At 39.5% G+C, this 24,578-nt stretch overlaps 1 protein-coding gene across 4 annotated transcripts in view; it reads left to right on the forward strand.

Moving 5' to 3' along the window:
* Positions 1-24,578, forward strand: part of DLC1 (DLC1 Rho GTPase activating protein) — a 242,579-nt gene that overhangs the window by 130,944 nt on the left and 87,057 nt on the right. The window contains exon 1 of one of the 4 annotated variants that reach the window (XM_075091413.1): positions 11,103-11,353. The exons of the other annotated variants lie outside the window; for them this stretch is intronic. Within the exon in view, the coding sequence (XP_074947514.1) occupies positions 11,239-11,353 (115 nt within the window). The 5' untranslated portion in view covers positions 11,103-11,238. Of the gene's footprint in view, positions 1-11,102; positions 11,354-24,578 lie in introns of those variants that run through there. 4 annotated transcript variants of the gene reach the window in all.

The following is a 24,578-nucleotide window of genomic DNA, read 5'->3' on the forward strand; positions in this document are numbered from 1 at the left end:
AAGCTTACTGTTCTTCCCCAGGCAGCCCTCAATAACAGTGTAGTAACCTGACTCTAAGTGAAGATTTTCCACACACTGTAGTGATACTCCAGAGGGCAAATATGCCATGTCTAAAAACACGCCAGCAGCAACAGCAAAGCGCATGCAGAAACAATTTTGGCTGATTAGCTGTGAAGTAAATTAAGCAAAGATATGAAGAAATCCAGTTCCTAGAATAGCAAACTAAAGTGTCTCATTAAAACCTCATTTAATAGTGTTGCTAACTTCATGGAGTAAATATGAAACATTATCATCTGATAATAACTTCAGCTGGAGTTTTAGATTTCCTTTGTAAATGTTTAAGTTATGCTGTGTACATTCATTACTCACAAATGTTTTATTAAGGCTAACAGAATGTGTCTTTCAGTGGATGACTGCTTTAATCTTCAGGATAACTATGTTTGACACTCCCCATAATGCTTTAACTTGCATCTGTGATACATTAAGCCTACAAAAGGTGAAGTGAAACGTTAGATTCTTTATCTCTGAAAGATTAGGAATTAGAATTTGTAATCAGCGGTTACTCCAAGATCTCAGTTGAAATAATGAACCCCAGAAGTAAGACATCCTACAGAATAGCATGCAACCCTTAATGGAATATCATGTTTTTCTTTTTTATTAAAAAAAAAGTAATATAATTGCAGCCAGTATCCTGAAAAAAAAAAATCTGTCCAGTGCAAAGAAGACAATTGTTTAAAATTATGTTTATTTGATACCAACGTTTATTCCATTCCATCAGAGCAGGACATAAGGAGAGTTCTCACTAGCTATGTAATAGCTGGATTTTAGTTGCCAAATGGAGGCATGCAATTAAATTACAGTAGATGACAGATACACTTGCTCTTTCCTCCCCTTCACCTTTCCCCCTCTTCCTGCCTCTGCTTCAGAAAGCTGTGTATAGAAATCTCCCTCCTGACCCCAGCACAACTTTCTCATTCCTTATTACATTTGATGAGGGACTGATCATCTTCCACTCTTTTGTGACATGAAGCAGTGGGGCCAGTAAAAGCCCAGGTGTGATGGGTTCTCTTCTTCATGCAGCCTGCTGCAGGGCTGGCAGCAGCCCAGACCTGTGTTTGCAAAGACTTCCCAGTCTGCACATACCCCAGGTGAGCAAATATCTTCTGGGCTGTTGGCCACTAACATCCAATGCTGCTGAACTGATGTGAAATAAAGTTTCTCAGAGGCTTGTCAATGGCTACAACAGATGGAGTTTCAGAAAGATGAAAAAAAGAAAATGTCTACAAAAGAGCAAATTCCCATAATGAATCATAATCAGGAAAATAGCATATCCTTTCATTCATTTTCCTCAAAAATCTGGATTTAAAATGAACACAGAAATAAAGCACCCCAAAAGTTATGTCACAGACAACTCCAGGGCAAACAGCTGAAGTATGGCAGATACCAGAAACTGAAACCAGGAGTCTAAGAAAGTTAGGTGGTGTTAAAAATAAATGCCTATTCTAACTATGCAAATAAACATTTGCACAAAAATGGAGCAAGGAGAAGTTATAATTCACAAACTGGCCAGCAGCACTTTCATTACTGATATCTTGAAATCTACTGAGAGTCTGTTCCAATACCTATCCAAAAGTTTAGATCCAGTTTGGATCCTACTTCCTATGTCATTGGTTCCTATGAAAATTCCATTTTTCTCCTGTTTTCTCTGCTACTAAAGCCACAAACCAGCAATTAAGTGTGGGTTACATCCTGCTTGTCTTCACCATGACAAACAAACCTCTGTAGACATTGTGTTTCACAGTGCTGCAATGGCAACAGCAGGGATGAGAAGGGAGGAGGACAGCTCAGCGTCTTTGCATCACTTAAAACATATTACACAGGGCAGTACTAATGAAGACAACTTACATGAGCCCCCTAAACCTCACTAAATCTTCTCAGGAGTAAGCTTTCTCCTTCTTACCCTGCAAATACTGGGATGACTTCTTTGGTTTAAAGTTTCTTGCTGCTCTTTGATCTCCTGAGACCAGAACAATCTCAGTCTGTACTCTGAATTTTCTTCCCACTCAACCCCTGACTTAGATGAGTCCAGCTCACATAACAGCCCTCACACTCCCATTCTGCTCACTGCTATGTACACAGACACCATCCAGCCACCACTAAGTTATTTTAAACTCATGTTTTACAAGAAAATTAGTTTTATTCACAATCAGTGTTCATGTTGGTCATTGCAGAAAAGCTCAAAGACTTTGTTGCTTTAACATCTTATTTATATTGTGCCATTTTGTGTGAGGGGTGTCTATAGAGGAAGACCTGTAATCCAAGGAACTCGCCATCTTAATATGACAGGGTATACATGAACAGGAGAGGGGGAAAGGGAGAGAAAATACAGAAGAAGAAGGGAAATTGCTAATTATGAAAGGTTATGGAGACAGAGTTTGAATAGGGACTAGCAATAGGGGTTTGTTTGTTTGGGAAATGTTGGATTGTCTGGGGTTCTTTTTGGTGGGATATGCAATTTTCTAGTATTGCAATTTCACTTAGAGCCACATTTGCATTTCCACTGGAAAGAAAGGAGTACCTTAGACCATGCGTCTTATTCTAAGAAATTTTATTCGTCCTGCCCTAATCCCACTGATGGGACCACTCAAGCTGTAATGTATTACTCAGATGACAAAAAGATATCCCAATATGGACCATTTGCATATCAGATCACTGCGAAGGACAAGAAACATTGGTGTTTAATACTATTTTGCCATGGTAAAGCATACAGATGGCTAGTGCTGAAAACTAATCCCAGTTCACAGCCTATTGCCATCAACTGTTCTGTATGAAAGAGATATAACTGAGAAAGTCCTACAGCTCAAGTTAGGTATTTGGAAATGTTTGGACACCCATATATATTAATACTTCCATAAACTTCTCTAGGCAGGTGCCTCACATATGGCTAAACAGAATGAATATCTAACACTTCCTTTCTCATTTGAATTTTAAACTATTGCACCAGTGTTCACTGAATGTCCCATTTTCTCTCACTAACATGTAGTATTTCAGAAAACAGTTGGCAGCGAGACCGAGACTGGATTTTCTGATAATGTAAGGATAGTTTATAACCAGTCACATTAAAAAACATGTCAATACAGAAAAATGTACATCTGAAACTGGAAGTACATCTTCTTTCATGTTATTCAGTTACTATTTATTATTTTGGTTTTATGGTTGTGATTAGAAATGTTTTCTGCTTTCCTGTGTCAGTTTATTTATTATTTTTGGAGCACACAGTGATAGTGAGACAGCAGTTTAGAAACGGCCAGATAAGCTTACACTTTGAAGTGCACAGAACTCCAAATAAGCTATGGGGATATTTGTAAAGCAGGGCCATAATCACACCATAAAGTTCACTTAATATTGTTAGTGTTTATTTGGAATCACGTTTAATCTGAAACTCATGAATGAATAGAATACTATTCCACCTGGTTTACATAAACCCATCGGCATGTATTTATCACACAACAAAAGGCAATTAAGGTAGATATTTTGACAAGATCCTTTCAATGTTTCCCTGAAAGAAGTCTTCAATGTTTAGGCATTGAAAAGTCCATGAAAGCACCAACAGTTGTTCTGGTCTGCACTGTGGACTGCTGCTAGGGAAGGTGGATTTTGTGCATTTTCTTCCCGACTACTTAAACACACTTGTTCAAAAATACAAGTCTGGGCCAGCATGTGAGGGTATGAAGTCTGCACAGCTTACAAAAGCAGGGTGCACAGAGGCAATGGCTGTCACCTGGAGAGGGGACAATTGTCCTTTGGGCTTCCCCACACCTCTGCTACCACAGGGGAGCGGATAGCATAGGGACAGCAGGCAGTGCACTCTTCCCATCCATGGAGGAAGCTCAGGAAACTTTCTCTCTCTGTTACATGGGTTCTTATCTCTTCTCCAGACTGCATCCATTTAGCTCCCAGGCTGTTCAAATGTTAACTACAGGATGTTGACACAGGTCGCAGGGCACATTTTGAGAGCAAAATATAGAGGGACACACAGTAACATAGAGTTGACTTGTGCACTCCCATCGTCAGCACCTTTGCAGCAACCACCACCCAAACTTTTGTTATTATCTTATGTGCAGCTGCTGCTGAGATGAGGATGCAGAGCAGCTCCAGTCTGTTTTGTCCAGTGCAGCAGTGCTCCCACTGGCACAAAAAGCTCGCAAGCCCTTGCCCACCCCAGCAGGGAGGAGTCAAGGGAGCAAAATGGAGGAGAGCAGCTGGATGTAGGAACCAGAGGCCAGATGATGGAGAAGGACATAGTTGTTGGGGCAGGGATGGGGAGGAAACTGTACAGAGCATGGTGGAGCCATCTTTAGAAGGCAGAACAGAAAAGCAGCAGCAAGGAATAACTTGTAAAGGAGTTCAGAAACAAGAAAAAGAAATGGAGGGGCTGAAGAGGAGAGGACATCATGCACAGATCAGCAGACAAAAGCAGTCTGTGGCCTGGGAAGACTATCAATCTGTTCTACGCTTTCTTCCTTCAGTGACTAATCTTAATTTTTACTTCCTTTTATCTATACCTCACAGTGACAGTTGACACACGAAAGAATCCTAATATTCTCCCTCAGTACCTTGTAAGTAGGAGGCTGAATCATGGGAAGAGAGAATAGACTTCCTCACTAAAACCCCTACCCTGCCTGCCTTCCAAGTCTGGAGGTGTAGGCTTCCATAACGTGCTGCTTTTCACTCCTGGTGCAAGAAATGAGAAAAACAATGTCCTTCTGAAATTTTTATTCTCAATTTAGAATAAAAAAGCAAAAGTTCTCATGGAAGGATCTTTTCATTAAAATGCCTTTTTGGAAATACACAGTGTTACATACCCATCCCCCTTCATCCCGTGAGGGGAGGGAGGAAATGATGGTGACAGAGAGTGGCTGCCACTGGAAGGTCAAGTTCTTCCACCTGCAGCCTGCTCCCAGGGCTGCTCCCTAAAGAGGCATGGGGAAAGTTGAGCACTGGAAAGTAGTCCATGGGACAGACAAAACGCCCAGACACCGATGCACTATATGAAACTTCTGCATATTTTTATCTTATCTGATTGACAGACAGAGATTTTTTTAAAAACCAAATCAAATTTAATAAAGATGTGGCTTTGTCCTACCAAGAATTTTGTTGAGATTTGTCAAGCTTCTATTGAAACTTTTCTGTTTCAACAAATTATGTTTTATTTGCATGTCTTTCTGTAGGAATTTCTTTAAATATTTAAAGTCTGCTCTGACTGGTGGCTGATTCTTGTCTAAAGTTCTGATACGTATCAGATCTCTCAGATACTGCAGATGTTGCAGGACAAGATTTTCTTTTGGAAAGCAACACAGGTCAAAGTCAAAAATCAAAAGCTCCTTTCCCAGTCTGGTCTCCGAGATAGCATTTGGAGAATCTGCTGAGAGATGAAACAATGACACATGCTATGTGTCCACCAGGTGTTTTTTTATTAGACCTAAAATTTTGATTCTGAGTCACTCTTTCATTTTGTGATACTTTTGGAGACATTTTTTTGGATACTTTTATGACATTACCTTTCTGCTTCAGTAACAAGGGGAAAGATACATGCATCACATCAGGCAAGCTGCATAGACCTTCTGGTGAAGATGGTTTGAATTTGCCATACCATTTGTCGCAGCCTGTACAGAAGTCACAGCAAAGCTCAAACTGGCAACACATTTAAAAAATTATGTGTGTCTGTCTATGCATATTTCGGATACATACATCCTTCCAGACTCAAGGTGTGAGAATCGCATAGATGAACCAGAGATAAACATAAGAATTTGCACATTTGTAAACTCTCAGAAGGGAAGTTGATGCATTTTGAGCAAGCCTGAAGACAGTGAGACTTACATAACTGTTTACTTCCTAGGAGCTGGATGTTGCCAGAACTAAAAATGAGACCACCATTCCTGTCCAGCCTAGTACCTGACACATTCTGTCTGCTCTTTGACTTAGAGAGGAAAAAGGATCTTTAATGTTATCTTTGCAGACCAAAGTATGAACAGAACCACTAAAGGACAGAAAACAGATATGTTTGGCAAGTGTATAGATCCTTCAGCTTGAAATGCTGAGGAGTGGTAAGGTTATAAGGAATTAGCCTCTGCCTTCTGCCCTCAGCTTTTTAAAAACAATGTGTTAAAAATAATGAGCGGCACTTTACAAGTTAGGACATCCAGCCTCAAGCGGAGGATTGGAGAGGCACAGATTTGCTCATATCAACAGGACATTTCTAAAAATATTTCTAAAAAGAGAAGTGGGAGAAGTTAGTGGCTGCAGTCTGGAGGCAGGCTAGGCCTGGGTAATAGGAAAGATGCCATCCTAGGAGCAGCGGTGGCAGGGCCGATCTTGGCTGGTGAGAGCACTGGGAGGGCAGGTCTCAGCCTGGCTCCAAGCCGGCTGGGTAGGCAGGTAAGGGTCTGGCCCCTATAAATATTTGTCTCTGGAATTCTACAAAGACTCTTCCCTGGGCATGCATGTTGCTCTGCACGTGTGCACAGCCACGTCTTTCCTGAGGGCTTACTGTCACCTTTCTCCCTGAACACTGGCTGCTGCATTCCTCTCTTGTCAGCAACAGACCCCTCTCCTTCAGATTCCTGTCATATTATTTTTAGTCCAGCACACATCTTTGTTGACCCATCCAGTTTACCTTTTGACCATAACTATTTCTTTGGGCTTTTTTCATCTCAGCCATTGAATGGGAAATACTGAATAAAACAAAATAATTCTGGAAGATAGCTGGAATATTGACTGTACTGTAACGGTGATCACTACAAGTACTATTCAAATACAAAACCTGTGCCTGCTGGTGGTCTTCCTTAAGATTCTGGACACAGTGAAGCCAAGATATAGATCTGCATCATAAATTTTACCTAGATGCTGGTTGGGAGGTTAGGACTTTGCTTATTTTTGTATGCATTTTGCTGTAGTCCCTGTATACAGCTAGATGAATTGTAGATGTAACATACAGAAGGGTGCGTATGCCTTTTCCCAGCTAAAGGAAGATATTTGTTTTCAGGAGATTTTCCAGTACATTTTCAAATAGAGCAGCAAAATGTTTTGCCATTTTCTTTGAAAACATTTTCTTTGCCAGTTTGTAAATCTCACCATTAAAACCTTCTTCCTTTAATGTCATTCCCAGTGCTCCAGTTTAACTGTTTGTTTTAACAGTTTTCCCCATAAACTAATCTAATATATACATGTTGACTAACATCAGATTCACCAGCTGAAGTCTGTACATGAGTACTTGGCACCAGTGGCATCCTCTCCCAGCTCAGACGGTAAGGATGAGTTTACCAGAGTAATGGGGAAAGCTTTTCCATCCAAACCATCTGGAGGTAACTGCAGGTGAGTGTAGGGACATGTCTCCCTGCAAACAGCTATACCTGCAAGGGAAGAGGGAGTATATCTAAGCTGAAAGAAAAAAGTGTCCCTGCGTGGGCAGGTATCATTTGGGCAGTAACATTTCTCCAAGCACAGAGCTGTGTCTGGGAACACAGGAGGGCCTTGCCTGAGATGCATTGTAGGACTCTCAGCAGGAGCATCAGATAATGGTACTGCAGCTGTGGCAGCACGGCAGCTTTTCCCTGAATGCATGGGTGTTTCCCACCACAGAACTAAGAGCTGCTGTCAGTAGCCCAGAAAACTGGGGTTTGTGGATGCCTTTTCAGCATCTTTTGGCTATTGGGATGTCCAGATTAAAACTGAGTGCATTGTTCCACAAGGGGTGTTCCTGAAATAATGCTAGAATAGAGACTGGAAGACAACTCTGCTCTGATGCCTCCTTTTAACAAGACTTAAATATTATTTTATACTTTCATATTGCATGGCAAACTCTTAGCTCATTTCACGACCATAGTCAATGTTATGCATCTCAGATTTCTTTCTTTGATTGTGTATGTTTGCTTTTAACTGCTAGATCTGTCTACACTTTTCTAAAATTAATGGCCTTTCATTTCCTATCCATATTTCTAGCTATTTATACCTAATTGTTTTTCTCTCCATGGTGCATTAAGAAATTTCTGACATTTAATTAAATTCTTTGTACAATCTTGCGTAGGTTATCCATTTATATGTGTTGTAACATCAGACAAGCAGATTCCCTTAGACGTCTTCCTCTGATTTGTTACAGTTTATCTTTACTCCTCTTTTGCCCTTTGTTGGGTCAATCTGACATTTTCCAGCCCATTTCATTGAACTGGTTGCGCTGACTGTTTTAAATATTTTGAGCTGTGACATGTCTACATGTGTAACAGAACCCACAATAACTCTCAAAGATTTAAACCCTGAGCAGCAATATATATATTTTATTTTTAAATTTTAAAAAGTTGGTTTCACTGCTAAAATGAATAATTGTGGGTGTGTTTTTATTGACATTTTAGCCTGGACCAGGCTTACACTTTTGAAAAGGGTCTCCCAACACCACCCTTTTGTTCATAACTCCAAACAGTCTTGGAGCATGTGAACTGAATGGATTTCAGATGAAACTAAGCCAGAAGATGCACCCTGCAAGTACATCAGTGATCTCCAACCCTGGTGAGGATTCATTCAGTTCATGAGACCCAGGTAGACCTAGTTCAAAGTAACCCCACCTCAAGATGTGTCAGAAACTTGGTACTATTTATTTTGCCATATAAATCCACTCTTTCTGGGCCACGTTGGTAATGCAGACATAACCACTGGTAGTTAAAAATCTGCTGAGACTGCCTCTCCCTGGTTGCCTTCTGCTCTCCTCCTTTAGTGGTACTCAGTTGAAATATGGAGGTATAAACATTCAGCTCCAGATTTAGATAATGCTTACTGCATCCTCTTTTAAAACTGAACCAGTGCCCTTCTGAGCTGGTCACTAATAGAAATAATTGCAGATGTCACCTGAACGGGGTGTATGTGTTTTTTAAGTTTCTAAGTAGATAGATAGATTACACTCTGGTCATCATGTCAGCATTTGCCTCCGTGTCATGCTTTAACCCCAGCCAGCAGCTAAGCACCACCCAGCTGCTCACTCACTCCCCACCTGGTGGGATCGGGGAGAGAATCAGAAGAGTAAAAATGAGAAAACTCATGGGTTGAGATACAGACAGTTTAATAGGTAAAGCAAAAGCCACGAGCTCAAGCAAAGCAAACCAAGGAATTCATTCACTGCTTCCCATGGGCAGGCAGGTGCTCAGCCAGCTCCAGGAAAGCAGGGCTCCATCACGCATAACGGTTACTTGGGAAGACAAATGCCATCACTCCGAACGTCCCCCCCTTCCTTCTTCTTCCCCCAGCTTTATATGCTGAGCATAACACCATATGGTGTGGGATGTCCCTTGGGTCAGTTGGGGTCAGCTGTCCCAGCTGTGCCCCCTCCCAGCTTCTCGTGCACCCCCAGCCCACTCACTGGTGGGGTGGTGTGAGGAGCAGAAAAGGCCCTGACTCTGTGTAAGCCCTGCTCAGCAGTAACGAAAACATCCCTGTGTTATCAGCACTGTTTCAGCACAAATCCAAAACATAGCCCCATACCAGCCTACTATTAAGAAAATTAATTCTATCCCGGCCAAAACCAGCACACTATGTAAGTATTATCACTTGCTCTACAAAGAAGTTTTGCCATAATAATAATTTTAAAAATGCATTTCAAGAGTATGTAATCATATTGATTTTCTCAAGAGAGTTGGCTGCTTCTTTCTCCATCCGGCCTCAAAAAGTAGGAGGGGTATAATGAGGAAAGAAATTGCAAACTCTAGAGATCCCTTGCTGCTGTTGGTTTTGTTCAAAGATGTACACAGGACATTACTGTTCTATTAAGGTAAAAGACAAAGGCCTAGATGGGAAGAAATTCTGACCCGCATTAAAGAGATGGTGAGCCAATTCTTCCCTCAGTTATACTATTGTAAATCCCATAATTTTTTTTTTTCATTGTCATAATGAGAGCATAATTTATCTTAAAGGAAATGAGGACTAGAGAAAATGAAGGGAACTAAGAAGGCACTGGAAAAAAGTTGCAACAAATAAGAAGGTGTGAAATAAATTATCTAGTATAGAATGAAAAGAAAAACTGTTTTGTTCTTAGGAAGGAATTCAAAGGGAGTGGAAATCCACAGGCTGAAACTTGCGGTTCTGTAATTTGATCTCTGTGTGCCAACCTTGTGAGAAGTTAATCTATCAGTTTTAATGATAACATAATACTTCTCAAGAAAATAATGGTTTCTGACTTTAACGGCTCTAGTTGCTGTAAAAATGAAGGACTCCACCTTGAATTAACATGAAGACAACTTTATTCAATGGTTCCTGCTTTCCCTGATAACAAAGGGGATTAGGTTTTTAGGCCGGGATCTCTCACCTCTTTATACATAACTATACATAACTATAGGAATGGAAAGAGAGACTCAGCTACCCCTTTATTCCTTCCTCTCTCCCTCAGGGAAGCCACAGGACACAGTAATCTATTAAAAAGGTCAAAATAAGCAAGGTCAAATAGCTTCATTTACTGCAACTATTAATCTCAGTTATGTGCATAAACTTTTTACATATGGGACCTTAACTCTCCATTCAGCAAAGATGTGGAGACCTTGTTCCCTCTCCGTTTTCCTTCTCTCCCATTTTCCTCCTGTCATTTTCTGTACTTCCATCCCTTCATTACTTCATTGGCATAAAGTACTATATACAGGGAATTCAGAATCAGGCCCTATTCTGTGCCCCAGACAGGGTGATATGCAAGAAAAAATATGGTAACAAAATAAAACACCTGAACTACAGATCCTTAAAGTGACTTTCTCTCTTTTCTGTTTCTTACCTTTTTCGTTTCAAAACATGAAAGATTACCTGAAAGATCAGTTAAGAGGGAAATATTATCCTAATAAATGAACATGCAAGTATGTGCCCAGTAAGTTATTTGATTAAACAGGAAGCTAGAATCCTATAGATATCCACAAATAAAGCCCCAAATCTAAATGACTGTATCGTTAGCTCATTTGTAAACTGTTCCAGATGTAAGATTTTGGCAGCTTTCCAGTAGGCTGGCTGCAGTCTGAGCTTTCCTGCATCCGCAGTGAGAACTGCAATGCCTGACTCTTCAAGGAAAAGCTCCACAAAGCTGACGACAAATTATATAAAGTAACAACCTGCCTGCCTGGCGAAGAGAAATTCAGACAGATCCCCGGGCAAAGAATGCCCTTTTTCCTGGGGCCAAGCTGCAGCCGTTTAACTCTGGATGTGTGATTGATCTGCATTATGCATCACCCAGTGAAAGCCCCTCTGAGAAGATCATTTAGTGATCATATCAGGGACTCCACTGCTAGAGCCTTGGATGTTATCTGGAAAAACACCAGAGACAGAAGACTGGCAGGTGAGAAGGACATTACATAAGCATATTTTTAAGATTCATAAGGGACCTTAATCAATAATGGTAATTAGAGGTATCATTTGCATAATGTATTGATGTCGCCTCTAAGTATTTCTCCAGCTTTTTGTTTCTGTGTCATGTTACTTCAGTGCTGTTCCTACAGTGGGACTGTATGTGCTCCTCTAACTAGAAGAGATAATCATCAGTTAAAAGAAAAGCAGCGGTGAATTTTGGTCTGGTATTAGGGTGCAAACTCCTCAGACTGAAATGCACTGAAGCATTTTATTTTGTTGTTAGGTCAGACCCTGTGCTTTACTGCTGTGATGTGCTTCAGTGAGTTGTGTTACAGAGTGTTTTGCAGCCAAGGAGTGTGCCAGTTGGAATATCTGGGCTGTGCACTGAGCAATTACTGGTATTTCCTCTGGCAGTGATTTCAGTGTTGTGAGCTCCAAGTGAGTGTCAGGTATGCCAGAATTAGGCTTCTGAGATATAAATTACCAACCATCTATATGGTTGCAGTTTACATTTTTATTTTGTCTTGCAAAGACTCAAAAACCTGAGGCAAACCATAACGAGAAGATAATTTAACTTGCTTCATTTTCCTTTTCTGTTATTCTCTGTCGCTTTGAATGTTTCTCATTCACCCTGCTGAGGCTGTTACTTTTATTATTGTGGCATTTAGAGGTTTCAGAAAAGGCAGCAGAAATGCACAGTGGGTGTGACATGCCAGAGGGATCACTTTGGTTTGTTTGTATACTTACAGTGGGGGCAGTTTATCCGGGGAGGTGGGGGGAGGGAAGGACGGAGGAGAAATGTGAGTAACGATAAGATCAAGGATGAGATGACCAAGAGGCAGACCGTATGGCTCACTAATGTAAACTGAACTTTTACATCATTCTCCTGCACTTATGTTTTGGAGAAATAAGAGCAGCTAAGTGCATAACAGACATTTGTGATGGCGTGCCAATTCCAAAACTGATTACATCAGGTAACCAGGCAGTGAGTGATCACGGCCTATAAAGAAACACAGGGGCAGAAACCTGCTTTAAATTAAAGCAACTCATAAAAACCCTGTTCTGCCTGCTGTGTTAGTAGCTGGATAAATTCTGTGCCTGTTCCCATAGATGGCAAAGGACAGTGAGATTCTTGGGCAGAGGACCTCAGCTTCACCACTGTTTTACAGTAAAGCCTCGTGGTCACAGGAAATGGGGACATTACATCTACTTTAGTGCTCAGCAGTTACTCACAAAGATGGTAGTGTTGTGAAAGTGCTGGACATTAACCTTTCTTCTACGGCAAATTGAACTGGGCAGAGAGTCCATTTCACCTCTCAAAGGTGTGTTAGAAAACTGGACTTCTTTCATAGTTTAAAGACTGCAGGGCATGGAGCAGCAGTCACAACGCAGGTTGTGATGTTTGGGACGTTGCTGAAACTCCACTGGAAGGGAGCATCGAGAGGAAAGAAATCCTGAGTGAAAAGGCATGGACGTTACACAAATCTATAAAAGGGAAGCTGGTGGGGCCAAGTCAGCCTTTGTTAAATCTGCGTGTTGCCTGGTCAGCTGGACACTTGTTTACCCTGGCATTCATTTCCATTCCACCTGCTAGAGATGTTTATGTGAATGCTTTGAAGTAAGCTTTTTAATTTATAGTAAAGTTCAGAATGGCATTTGCATCAACAGACTCAAAGTACTTCTGGCCAGTGTCCATGTAAGACAACTACTACCAACTGCCTTCTATAAAATTGTTTTCCTCTCATCATTTGACATAGGAGAGCATATAACGGCATGTAATTTATACCTTCTGTATGTGACCTATATATGAAAATATGCAGGTTTTATCAGGATACAAAAAGGTCTTGATAAATGTATATATTTAACCTTGCATATGAATGTTGAATATTTGGGGGATAGACAGCTGCTAATTATATTTCTTGAGACTCTGTCACATTCCTAGAAATGAGGAGTGAACGTGAACCCTTTAGCCTCTTTAGCTGCACTGATAAGGGTCGGCATGTTTTTATTCTACTTGGCAGATGGTTATGAGCCGTCACAGCTTTTATCAATACAAGGCTTAGATGTTAGAGGACCCTTAAAAGCAGTGACAGTTCCATTTTCCAGGCTGCGCTGGTGATGTAGGCTTGTCACTCCACTAGTATGTTTGGGCTGCTGTCAATCAGAAAGTCAGAAAATCATCAGGCTAAACCACCAATCAGCAATGCAGTATGGAATAGAGTTATCAGCATGTATTCCTGAAAATGCTTCATGAATAACAGAGATTCAGGAAAAAGAAAACAGCAACAAGTTGTGTTGCTGTTCTGTTTCTTCTTGGGAATATCAGCAGTTTAAACTGCTGACTGCCTAAAAATGGTAAAGAAGGGTCATGACTCTGAAATAAGAAATCCACTTAGATCAGCAATATGTGTTATCAGGACACACCTTTAAAAAAGCAGACAATGTTTTCAAAAGAAAGAAGAAAATGTTAAATATGCATTCTTTATGGCATATTCAAGGAAGAGTAATCCAAAAAATGTTTTTTCCTTTAAAAAAACTGCTAGCCTGCACACAGAAATAGCAAATCACGCAATATAATCTGACATAACCATCAAACAGGCAGTACTATCTACCTCCTCTAAATACCCTGGGAAAATATAATGGAAAATGTGTTTTCCTTTAGATCATGTAGTCTTAATGACACGAAAGAAAGATAGCATTAGTCTTGGACAAAAAGTATCAAAAGTATTTAAAGTGCTATTAAAATTGCATGGAACTAAAAGATTGTAGTTAAAGACGCTTTGATTTTGAGCAGGCACGGTAAAGGGATGCAAATGAATATGGACTGTCCTCTCAGATCACTTCTGCGGGCTGTCCTACCCTGGCCACAATGCAGTACTGCAGAGCAGCACTCACACATTGCTTTTGAACCCTAACACCAGGACTGAGTTACTCCATGTGCCATCTCATCATGTGGCAGAACAGCCTGCAGTTCAGCCAGCTGGGACCAAGCACACTTGTATAAATATGGTAAGGTACTATAGTAGAGTGGTGTGCAAAATACCTGTCCTGAGGAGCAGTGAGTTGCAGTTGGGTGTAGTCACATCATGGTTGAACTACTTTTGATGGCAGCATGGCTCATAGTTTTCCACTTTTCTCCTATTTCTTAGTTTATGCAGACAAAGAAAATAGAGACACATGTTTATAGTCATGTCTGGTGATCTTAAAATGTGGAAAATGAATCACTAAATAAATCACTAAACACAATGGAAGCATTTTCAATTGCAGGGACATTAAAAATGCCCAGTAGAGATGGGATACAATCTGGGGCAATGGAATGAACAGCAAAGAATAAGAGGATAGAATGAGACTCGAGTTGCCATATTTTCCTATTACAACCTTCATGAGAAACAGACACATTTCCCTGGGAATTCCCACTTTAGTCCCTTTCCTGATGTCAGGCCACACCCTCAGCTGGGAAGGGAAGCACATTTGGGTTTCTTCAGTGGACAGACCTCCCAACAGAGACCAGCATTTTATGTACAAGAAGGGCAGCAGAGCAGAGTGAGCTTCCCCAAGAGCATGCAAGCATCATTCTCAGCTCTGATACATAGCCTCAAAACATTGTAGACAGATTTCTTCTAGTGCCTCCTCTGTTGGCTGAACTATCTACGTGACAGACTGTAGGTGACCCAATGTAGCATTTATCTGCGTTGTACTAAGACCCATTATGTCCACCTCATGACATGACTAAAAAGATCCTGGCTTTTTAATTTTCACTAGAATTTTTTAGAAAACATGGTCAGCCATGGAGTACAACTGACTACTCATATGCCTCTTTTTTAAACTAATTTTTCTTTTATGATGAAAAAGCTAAACTGTCTTCTGAAATATCTGGTATTATAGACAAAAAGAAAAAAAAAGAATGTGTAGGTAGTCTAGGTTTGCTGAATTCCTGCCAGTTTTGCTGCAGTGGCTTAGTCATTGACTCTGGGAAAAAACATTGCTTATTTTATATTTTTAAAATAAACCTTCAACTTTTCTATTTGAAATTATACTATCTATTTACCTACTTACCTTATATCATTTTCAGCTATGTCACTTTCTTCTTAAAGTTCACTAAAACTTCACAATATTTCATTTCCCCCAGAATTAAATCCATGTTGTACCTTTTGGCCCACTAAAAATAAAGTGGGCTTTTGCCACCCTTAGTTTTGATTTCTGCTAATTGCCAGAGAAATGAAAAATGACTCATCTGCAAAAATCTGTTGCAGACCACTTCCCAGTATGCCTACTTTGCTAGTGTTTGAATTATCTGGAAAGATTATATATGTCCTTACAAGATATTGTTAAAGATGTAGCCAGGGAAAGAACTCTGGGACTGTAGAAAAAGTAATTCCATGAAACAATTCTTTTCCATTTAGATTCCTTTCAGAAGACTATCAGTCTGCTTTTATCTAGTTTTCATGTTTCTAATAAAGGCTGGGTTAATTTTGAATCTACTTACGACGGGTTTCTTTGCAGGCCCCTTTGAGTAGACCTTTTAATTTTTTAATTTATGATGATTAGCTAGAATTATACCATAATCACTACTGGGCATATAAATCTTTGCATGACTTGTCCAGGATCACTGGGAGCATCTGCGACACACACTTGCTGGTGGCTAATTTGTTCTCCGTTACCAGCATCCCCATATTTCCATTGGGCTTATAATTGCTGTTTTCTCTTATGCTTTCCCCTTAACTCTGATGCCTTAAAAGATGCCTTTTTATGCATTGCAAAATCTTTGAGTAGAGGACTTACTCATTTTTACACAATCCCCAGCTATTGCTTATACTTCCAGGCATATATATCTATAGGAAGCAAAGGAAGTAAAGAAAGGAATTTTCATCCTTGGGAAATTTTTAAAGCCCCAGGTTAAGGTAAAGTGTTTTGCATTACATTTTACCTGTCCCTAAAATTTATACTTGTGCAGAAGAGAAATTACTGCTTTAAGTGTTTGCTTTGTTCTGAGATTGGAGAAAGATTTACAGTGTGTGTAGGTGAAATAAGTTTTTAGGAAATTGATATGCTGCAAAACCTGAGACCACTTGACATATAGCTTCAGATATATCACTGTTTGGCCATATCAGTCTTTCTAGGAAATTACTGACCCCCAATCTGGAGACCTCAAACCTCCTACAGGTTTGGTGTTTTACTCAGGCTACTATATAAATATTAAAAATAGCCACTTGCCGTAAGTTAGAGAATGATCAGGTATTGTTTTGATATGTACCTGTAAATAGACTGTAACTTATGTAAATGAAACAGGAAAACAGTAAACAACAATTATCTGATAACAAAAGAAGCTCTTTGTATAATAAAGCAGGTATAGCATATTCAGGGCAAGATATATTACTGATTTATTTTGGTTGAATGGCTTTGTTGTTATCCATGTAATTACTAAATGCGCTTGTAGCGTAAGCAATTTTTGGCGAAAATGTCAGTTTCGTTCATGTGATTTATAATTCTTCACATCTTTCAAACTCAGACATCAAATACAATCAGAAATAATACATTTCATACAGAGCATATGCTTGTCAATTTTTTAAAACATTGCCACCCTAAATTTCCGATAAGACATATAGAGTATTATATGCCTTTTTTAGCACTGGCATTCTTATCATGCCATGACTGGAATTCATTTAAGGCAAAGTCCTTCAGTCAAAATCCTCATTTGAAATGGCATTTGGAATTAAATTCATCATTAGGTTCCTGTTCCATGTACTATTTTTTAATTTCCCACTCTCCATATGAAAATGTAGAGAAGTGACAGAAAGATCATAGCTGCCTGTAGCATGATTCTGGTGGTGTTTATTTTCAGCTGCTGGAATGTCTTGTTTCCAACTCCCTCATGCTTCTAATTTGAAGTCTGATACCAATAGAGGTTGGAGCACTTGTAGGGAAAAGAAAGTGCACATATTCTATCACCTTGGGTATTTGTAATTAATATTTACATACGGCAGAGCTAAATTACACTGTTGGGGGACTGGACAGTCAGAAAGTTTTATTTATGACTTTCACATTTTCCTCCATTAGTGAAATTTAAAACATTTATTTCATGGAGCTCCACTGTCATTTCTGTAATCAGGCTACAACAATGGCGCTATTTTGTCCAAGTTTACAATAAGAAGTACACAGTATGCTAAGCATATTATAAAATGGTTGCTACAAAATCCTCATGCATTCAAGTTACAACAGCTGGGGGGGATTATGGAAATACACCCTTTTTTCAGCTTTCTGCTTTTCTACAGTCATAGTAGTCAATTCTAGAACTGCAGCAAACAGCCAGCAACCCCATGTCCTGTCCTGTGCCTAGGATTTTAGGGGTGTGCATATGAGGAATTCAGTCCCAGGGCACTTCAAGCAATTAGGAATTTTTAGAAATAACTTTGCTGCTTTCTTGGGGACTCCAAACTGATTCTTTATAAGCAGGGGTCAAGGAGGGAGGGAGCACACCCAGAGCAGCCCACAAAACATGTCCGAGAGGAACAGAGCAGTCATGTCGCTCCACAAACAGAGAATGAGCGCCCGAATGTGAAAAACCTCACCGTTCCATCAGGAAGCTTTGATACGAGGGGAAGGAAAAACAATACACCTGGCAACCACCTGTTAGGAAACCAGCCTCATCATTTATACTTTTCAGCATGCAAGGCTTGTATGTGGTACACATTGTCAGACGGGGATTAAAAATGAGTGAGAAAGACGAAAATTATGGTCTGCTCTCTCCAGGCCCAGTTTCATTATTCATCATCGTGGATACTGTTAAACTCTAGTCTTAAATGCTGGATACCACAAGATAAGCAGCATTGCATCTCTGCTAGAAGTCTCTCCTTATGACAGGCAACTGGGAGGCCTCATCTTCTCCTCTCTTTGAACACTCGTATGCACTTCCCAAAAGCGGGGGCTCCCGATTCCCAGACCCGGCTCCCTGGACTGTATATTCTTTCGGCACCAGGCAGATATTTCGCACATCTGAAAGACCATTATATATATGAGACATTCCTAAAAACTGCTGAAAGTGCTGAACTGCTTTGCATCTGACTGTTTGGAAGGAGCCTTGCTCACAAAATATTTCAACTGCTACAGTTCTGCTAACATCTGGACATCTTCCTTACGTCAGAGGTGGATGATGAGATCCAGATGCTATGACTTACTGATGTTTTCATTAACTTCTTAGCAGTTTTGTCTTTGTTTTGTTTACCAACTGCAACTTCTTAACTCCAACTCACATATGAGAGTGTTACTGGGGAGAGCGGGGAGAAGAGCGGGAAAGGAGAGGAGCAGCCAGAGAAATTAAATTAGTGTTTGGCCTAGATCCAAAATAGCTGATTTCTCTTATTACAATGTGCTGTTCCAGGATATGCAGCCTGTGGGAAGGTCAGCCCCAGATGATAGGAAACATTTTGCCGAGCTGCTATTTTCAGTAAAAATGAGCTATATGATTTGCTAATTATGTTCTAATTTAAGAGTAAACATGTTAAGCTATGAAGACAACAGGAAATAAAGACGTAAGATAATATTAATGGCAACCTCTGAACTTCGCGTTTACAATCATGCCTAAACCTAATTGCCATATAGCGAATATTTATTACTCTGAGGGAATGCCACTATTGCAGCAGACACAGGAGGGAGCCCAGTTATATTGTAGGCTACACATTAGGAACTAGCTGAATACTTCTTTTAAAGAAGATGTTGGCAATAAACAGAGTATGAAAAGAAATACACATCCAAGCAGCTGTATAGTATCTCTGTGGCAATAAATGTTTTATATATTCGCTAATTTTATATGATAGAATTCCACTTACAAGAATTTCAACCATTTCCAAAGGCTAGCTCCTTCAGCTTTTTCCCACTGAAAATAAAATTAGTGCTGGCAGAACAGCTTCACTTGCAATGCACATCCCATTAAGAGGCTGAAGCAGATTTTCAAAAACTGACTAAACTTGCATTTTGAATTTTATGTAGGTATGTGGTTAAATTTGGGGAGCAGGGTGAAAGAGAGAGAAACATCAGACCGCATTGATTGACTGACACTATTATTCACTAAACATTGCAGCATCTGCAGCACTGTGTAAGAAACTGAGATCAAGAAAGTCCTGTTTTGAAGAGATTATAATCTGCAAAACAATCACTGTCAGTGCTTGGTGGGAGGAGATAAATTCAGAAGGCGTGAATATATTTATTACATACCCAAAAAAATGCAGCAGTCATTCAGACCAGCACAGGCAGAGAACTTATCAGTCCACAGATCTTCCTCCTGCAGTGCAACGTTTAGCAGCTTGCAGGGACCCAAGCAGGGCAAGGGTTCTTTGGAGGAATAGGGGAGATGAAAAATGGGCCAAGTTCTCCCAGTGCAGGGAGTATCTCACTGTACTAGAGGTTTCTCATTGGTATCAGTATTTCCAGACTATGAGAAGGTCAATTAGCAGTGTAGTTTATTTTTGGAATTATGGATGTGTTTGTCTGAGTGTGCTCAATGTGCACATATCTGTGTTAATCTCATACAGAGGTAGCTAATAAAAATAACAGGAGGGGAATGTTTACGCATATTCTACTTCCAAGGGGTAAATCAGACATACAAAAAACAATGAACAAAATAAGAAATGGATAGCAGCTAGCCAGTTACTTGGACAGGAGAAAAAAATAGGAGTGTAGCACAAGTGGGTAGTAAGATCTGAGAAGGAATTTTCAATGTATTATATTAAAAAGTTGTGACCAGATGTCCATAGAGGTTGCAAGGTATGATTTTGTGACTTCACTCTACTTCTTCACTCCCCGACTCTCATGTGATTTGACTTTAGCTACATCTTTAATTTTTCATGTTATGTGATAACTTCTCTCTTATGTGATAATAGAATAGAGCCTATCTGTGACTGTAGCTTTTGGATCATACTCTAATATAATTTAGAGTGGTTTATGTTTTGCAGTTTCTGGAAAATAGGGGTGAAAGTTTTGCAAGTTTCTCTGAGGGAATTTGCTGAATAGAAAGCCAATTGCTGAAAAGGCATAGGGATAAAGGAAAATCTGTATTCTGCTTTTCTCTTGTGCTTTCACTTTTTCAGGTCTCTATTGTGTACCACTACAACTTCATTTGGCAGAGAGATAAGACAGAACAACACAAAACTATGTTCAGCTTTAAATTAATTGTCTCTTTCTCTCTGTTGATGCTCCAAAAGGCTTTTAATCTCTATCAGTATTCTGAGAAGCTCGTGTTTAAATTTCGCAGCATCCTTTCAGTGTTACTGCCATGCTACTCTTGCTACTTGATAATGAAGCTCTGTTTTGGCAGTCATCCTACAGTAGCAAAGTATCTGCCACCCAAGCTGAGGTAACAACTGGCCTGCCCTGGTGAGCCACAGACAAGAAGGGTTTGGCACGTGCCTTTGCCAGTCACTGCCAGTCATGGCAGAAAATCTCAAGGCATTAAACTGGCTCTGGACCGTACGACTGAGGAAAATGGAAATTTGTGTTGTCTGGTGTATACTTTATATAACATTAAATGTACGAGATACTCTTATTTGCTTTTACTTGGTACATTAATCTGATATTCTTCAAGGCAGCTGAATCCTTGAAATATATAAAAGAAAGTTTCACTTCGAAAGGCTAGGCAGTAAGCAGTTTTCTTCCAGCCATGACTTCTGTATGACATGTCTTCTTATCTGCACTTGTGCTTTGCAATGTCATTTGCACATCTTTGCAGTCAGTGCTCATAGTTGAGGGGACAGAGACACGGCTGTGAAGTGTTCCCAGAAGGCTGGTGCAAAAGAAGCCTGGCCTCAATCTTTTGTTTTCTCTCCATATCTGTTACTTGTCAAATGTCTCTATTTCACCCTCAGACAGGTACGCAGCTTCCTGGTGTGCTGTGTTTGCCTTGATGCACTAGCTCTCACCATGCCTACTTCTGTTCATCTTAAACACTTTCATTTAAAGATGGGAAATGAGAGCTTCAAGCATGTGAGGTTCATCTGCCATGATGCTTCTGCTAATCAGTAGTTCAGCAAATTTTTCTGGGTTTTGTTGAACCCTACACAGTGATGGACTTCAGGGAGCACTGCCATACACAACCATGTACTAAAGTGATGAGAAAGCATAAAGTTTTTCAATGCAAATGAAAACAACTTTCCTGAGCAGCCTGGTAAAGAGAAGTTTGCTTCACTCTCAATTAGGTTGTTAAAGAGTAATCAGTAATTTTGGGGGCAAAAAAAAAAAAATCCCAACCAATTTTGAATTATCTTGCTGGAAGAAAGAGACTTCAGATTAAAACAAAAGTTCGGTATGTTGCAAAAGGCAAAGAAACCTTGGATAGAGATTTTGAGGACAGTTGCATAAGTCAAGCAGAACACTGATTTTGTCTCCTGCTGCTTTTAATCAATGATGCAGTAACAGGTACTCATGCAATGGATCTGAAGAAGAAAAACTCTAATGTTGTTCCTAATATGAGAAGGTTAAAGGTAAAATGCCTAAAAATCTCTCATTGTGCAGAACCAGGACAAACCGGATTGTGAACAGACATTTATGTTGATGAATTTGTTTGTTTTTCTGCTGTAAGAATTTGCTGAATGGACATATTCACAATTCCAGCTCTTTAACACAAAAGTGCTGACCATATTCTTCTGCACACCATGTATTTTAGAAACCTAAGAACCCAATGAGACTTACACTATTGATAAAATCCTGACATTCAGTCTTGTAGCCAGAATTAGAGGGTTTTTTCATAGTTGTATCAATTAAGAAAAGGAAGATGATGCATCCATCTGATTTTTTCAGTCTAGTATATATTAGTATATACAGTCCATACCCACATAGATATGTGTATGACTTGTTACGTTGATTTGCCTTTTGAATTTCTCTAACAAGTTGAAGTGAATGAGATAAGAAGCATTCTCAAGCAAAAATAATGCTATAGTTGAATTTTTAAGGTTCCCTACTAACGATTCTTCCTTACCTTTAGAACTAATTTCGGGGTCAGTCCAGAGTCCCCCAAGAGCTCTTTGTTGGTGGATTGTGGGCTAATATTTTCATATCTCAGAGCATATGGAATAGCCATGGTTCCTTTTCTAAGGCCAAAAAGGCTGTTATGATCAACAGATCTAACCTTCTACCTTATAAATGCCATAAAAGGTCACACAGTAATTTGCACATTATTTGAGACAGCTATATCTTTTATTTTAATGTAAAGAGTTCAGATATCTTTTTTCTGAATTTTAATACTTTAGTAATACTTCCTACAATTTGATTTTGAGTCTTTTGTTCATTGGAAGATAAAACTATCTGTGGTCTGTTAGGACCCTCAAGCATGCATTCGCATACTTCAGTCAGGAGGGAAAATGACTGCACAAATATTTATCATTGGCATCAGCACAAGTATTATAGGCTCCTTGGCTAATTTCCCAGCCATGGCAGCTTTCAAGAGAACTTGAAGCCACTTTTCAGTTTGAGTCTGTTCTTTGAAATTACTTGGTAAAATCTGTTCCATTTCTTACGGGCATATGTTGTCATCTATAGGCTTTAAGGGTTTGGCCTGCAACCTGACATAGTAAAATATTACATATGTTCGCTTCGTATAATTTCAAAAATACCCCTCCTTCTGTACTTGTTAGACATGTAGAAGTGCAGTAAAAGACACACGCAGTTATGTCCCATGGTATTTTAACCTTACTGAAGCTGACCTGTGTATATCTATGGTATAATCCTCTGGGGATTTTTTCTTCAACTGGACAGATATGCAGAATAGTTGAAAGAATGGTCACCCAGTGAAAATTAAAAAACCGAGAGATTAGAAGTGAAACATCTCAATTTGTTGATTGAATAGTAGATATTGCCAACTTGAACTTAGCTTGGGAAGTTTTATAAGTATCTTGTAATAGGCTATTGGATCTCAAATGGAAATACTCTTTCATTGCAGAGAATTTAAATAGCTTATGTCTTACTAGGAGCAAGGAATTTTGCTGATGTGAAAGCAACAACAACTTCACTAAGGAAAGAATGTAGTCCAACAGAAGAATACGAACAAGTTGAAGATAGGTATTTTGATGAGATTTCAAAGATCAATAAAAAGATAGTCCATATTTCTCAATCTTTCCAACAACCATAAGTAGAAATAATTCAGCAAGCCTACAAAGAAAAGCTTGTAACTTGTACCCTTGCCCTTAACTGCCATTGCAGCATTTATGGGTGACCATAAAACCTAATTCCTTTCCCAGTGTCCCACTATCGGAATTCGTATATTGTTCTCACTATCATCACATCAGATCTATGTATTTAAGAACAGAAATAATGACAATCTCCTCTATTTTTTTTCCTCAGACTGCAAAAGCAAAAATGATTGCCAACAAACTTGTTTTACTTCTTTCATGAGTCCATATTCTTCTTCCATATTTTAATTAGTAGTATTTATAATACTTCTTTTGCCCATAAGACCTCTTATATTGTAATGTCACTGGGGTTAGTGTCCTCAGACAGCATATTTGAAAGTTGAAACCAGTAGTTTCTGATCCCTGAGCCCACCACTGCTTTTAATAAGATCTACTGAAGCTGTTAGGAATTAAAGGTCATTACAGCTTTGTGTATATTTGGGCTATTTGCAAAATTAGCTTGCCATGGTGGCCTGATGAGTAGTGATGAGCACATCTGGTTCCATTTCTTTGGAGCTACCACAGCAAGATGTAATTTCAAACATGAGGTTTCAGTATCCACCACCTGGGGAAATCTCCACAGGGATTTAACTCTTCTCTGCCCCCTTTATTTAAGATCATTCACTCTAGTTCTTCCTTTGTCTTCAGTGCATCATACCATTTCATTCCCATCATTTCAGCTTTCTGCCAGGGCCAGTTCACAATATTAAGTACAAAATTACAACAACCATGTGTTCATGCAATGCCTGCAACAGGTGCTGAGCACCCTCTAACTAATACGTCTCCCCATACAGTGGCGGTGCTGTAGATGTTTGCTTGAGGACAGAGGATTCATAGCAATGAGCAAAACTGGCTTTTTTTTTTCTGAATGGGAGAAATCTTTTCGACTGTACCATGTGTTGCAAGAGAGAGATCTGAAGTAGACCAACAGGAAAATTTATATTTAAAAAAACATGAGAGTATTTAAACAAATTAGCTAAATAAAAATGTTGGAAACTATTATTTTTATGTATTTTATTTCTGTAGGCCTGTATTTTAAAGACAGTACAGTTAAAATGT

The sequence above is a fragment of the Phalacrocorax aristotelis genome, chromosome 4 (assembly GCF_949628215.1).
Source record: "Phalacrocorax aristotelis chromosome 4, bGulAri2.1, whole genome shotgun sequence".
In the NCBI taxonomy this organism is placed as follows: Eukaryota; Metazoa; Chordata; class Aves; order Suliformes; family Phalacrocoracidae; genus Phalacrocorax; species Phalacrocorax aristotelis.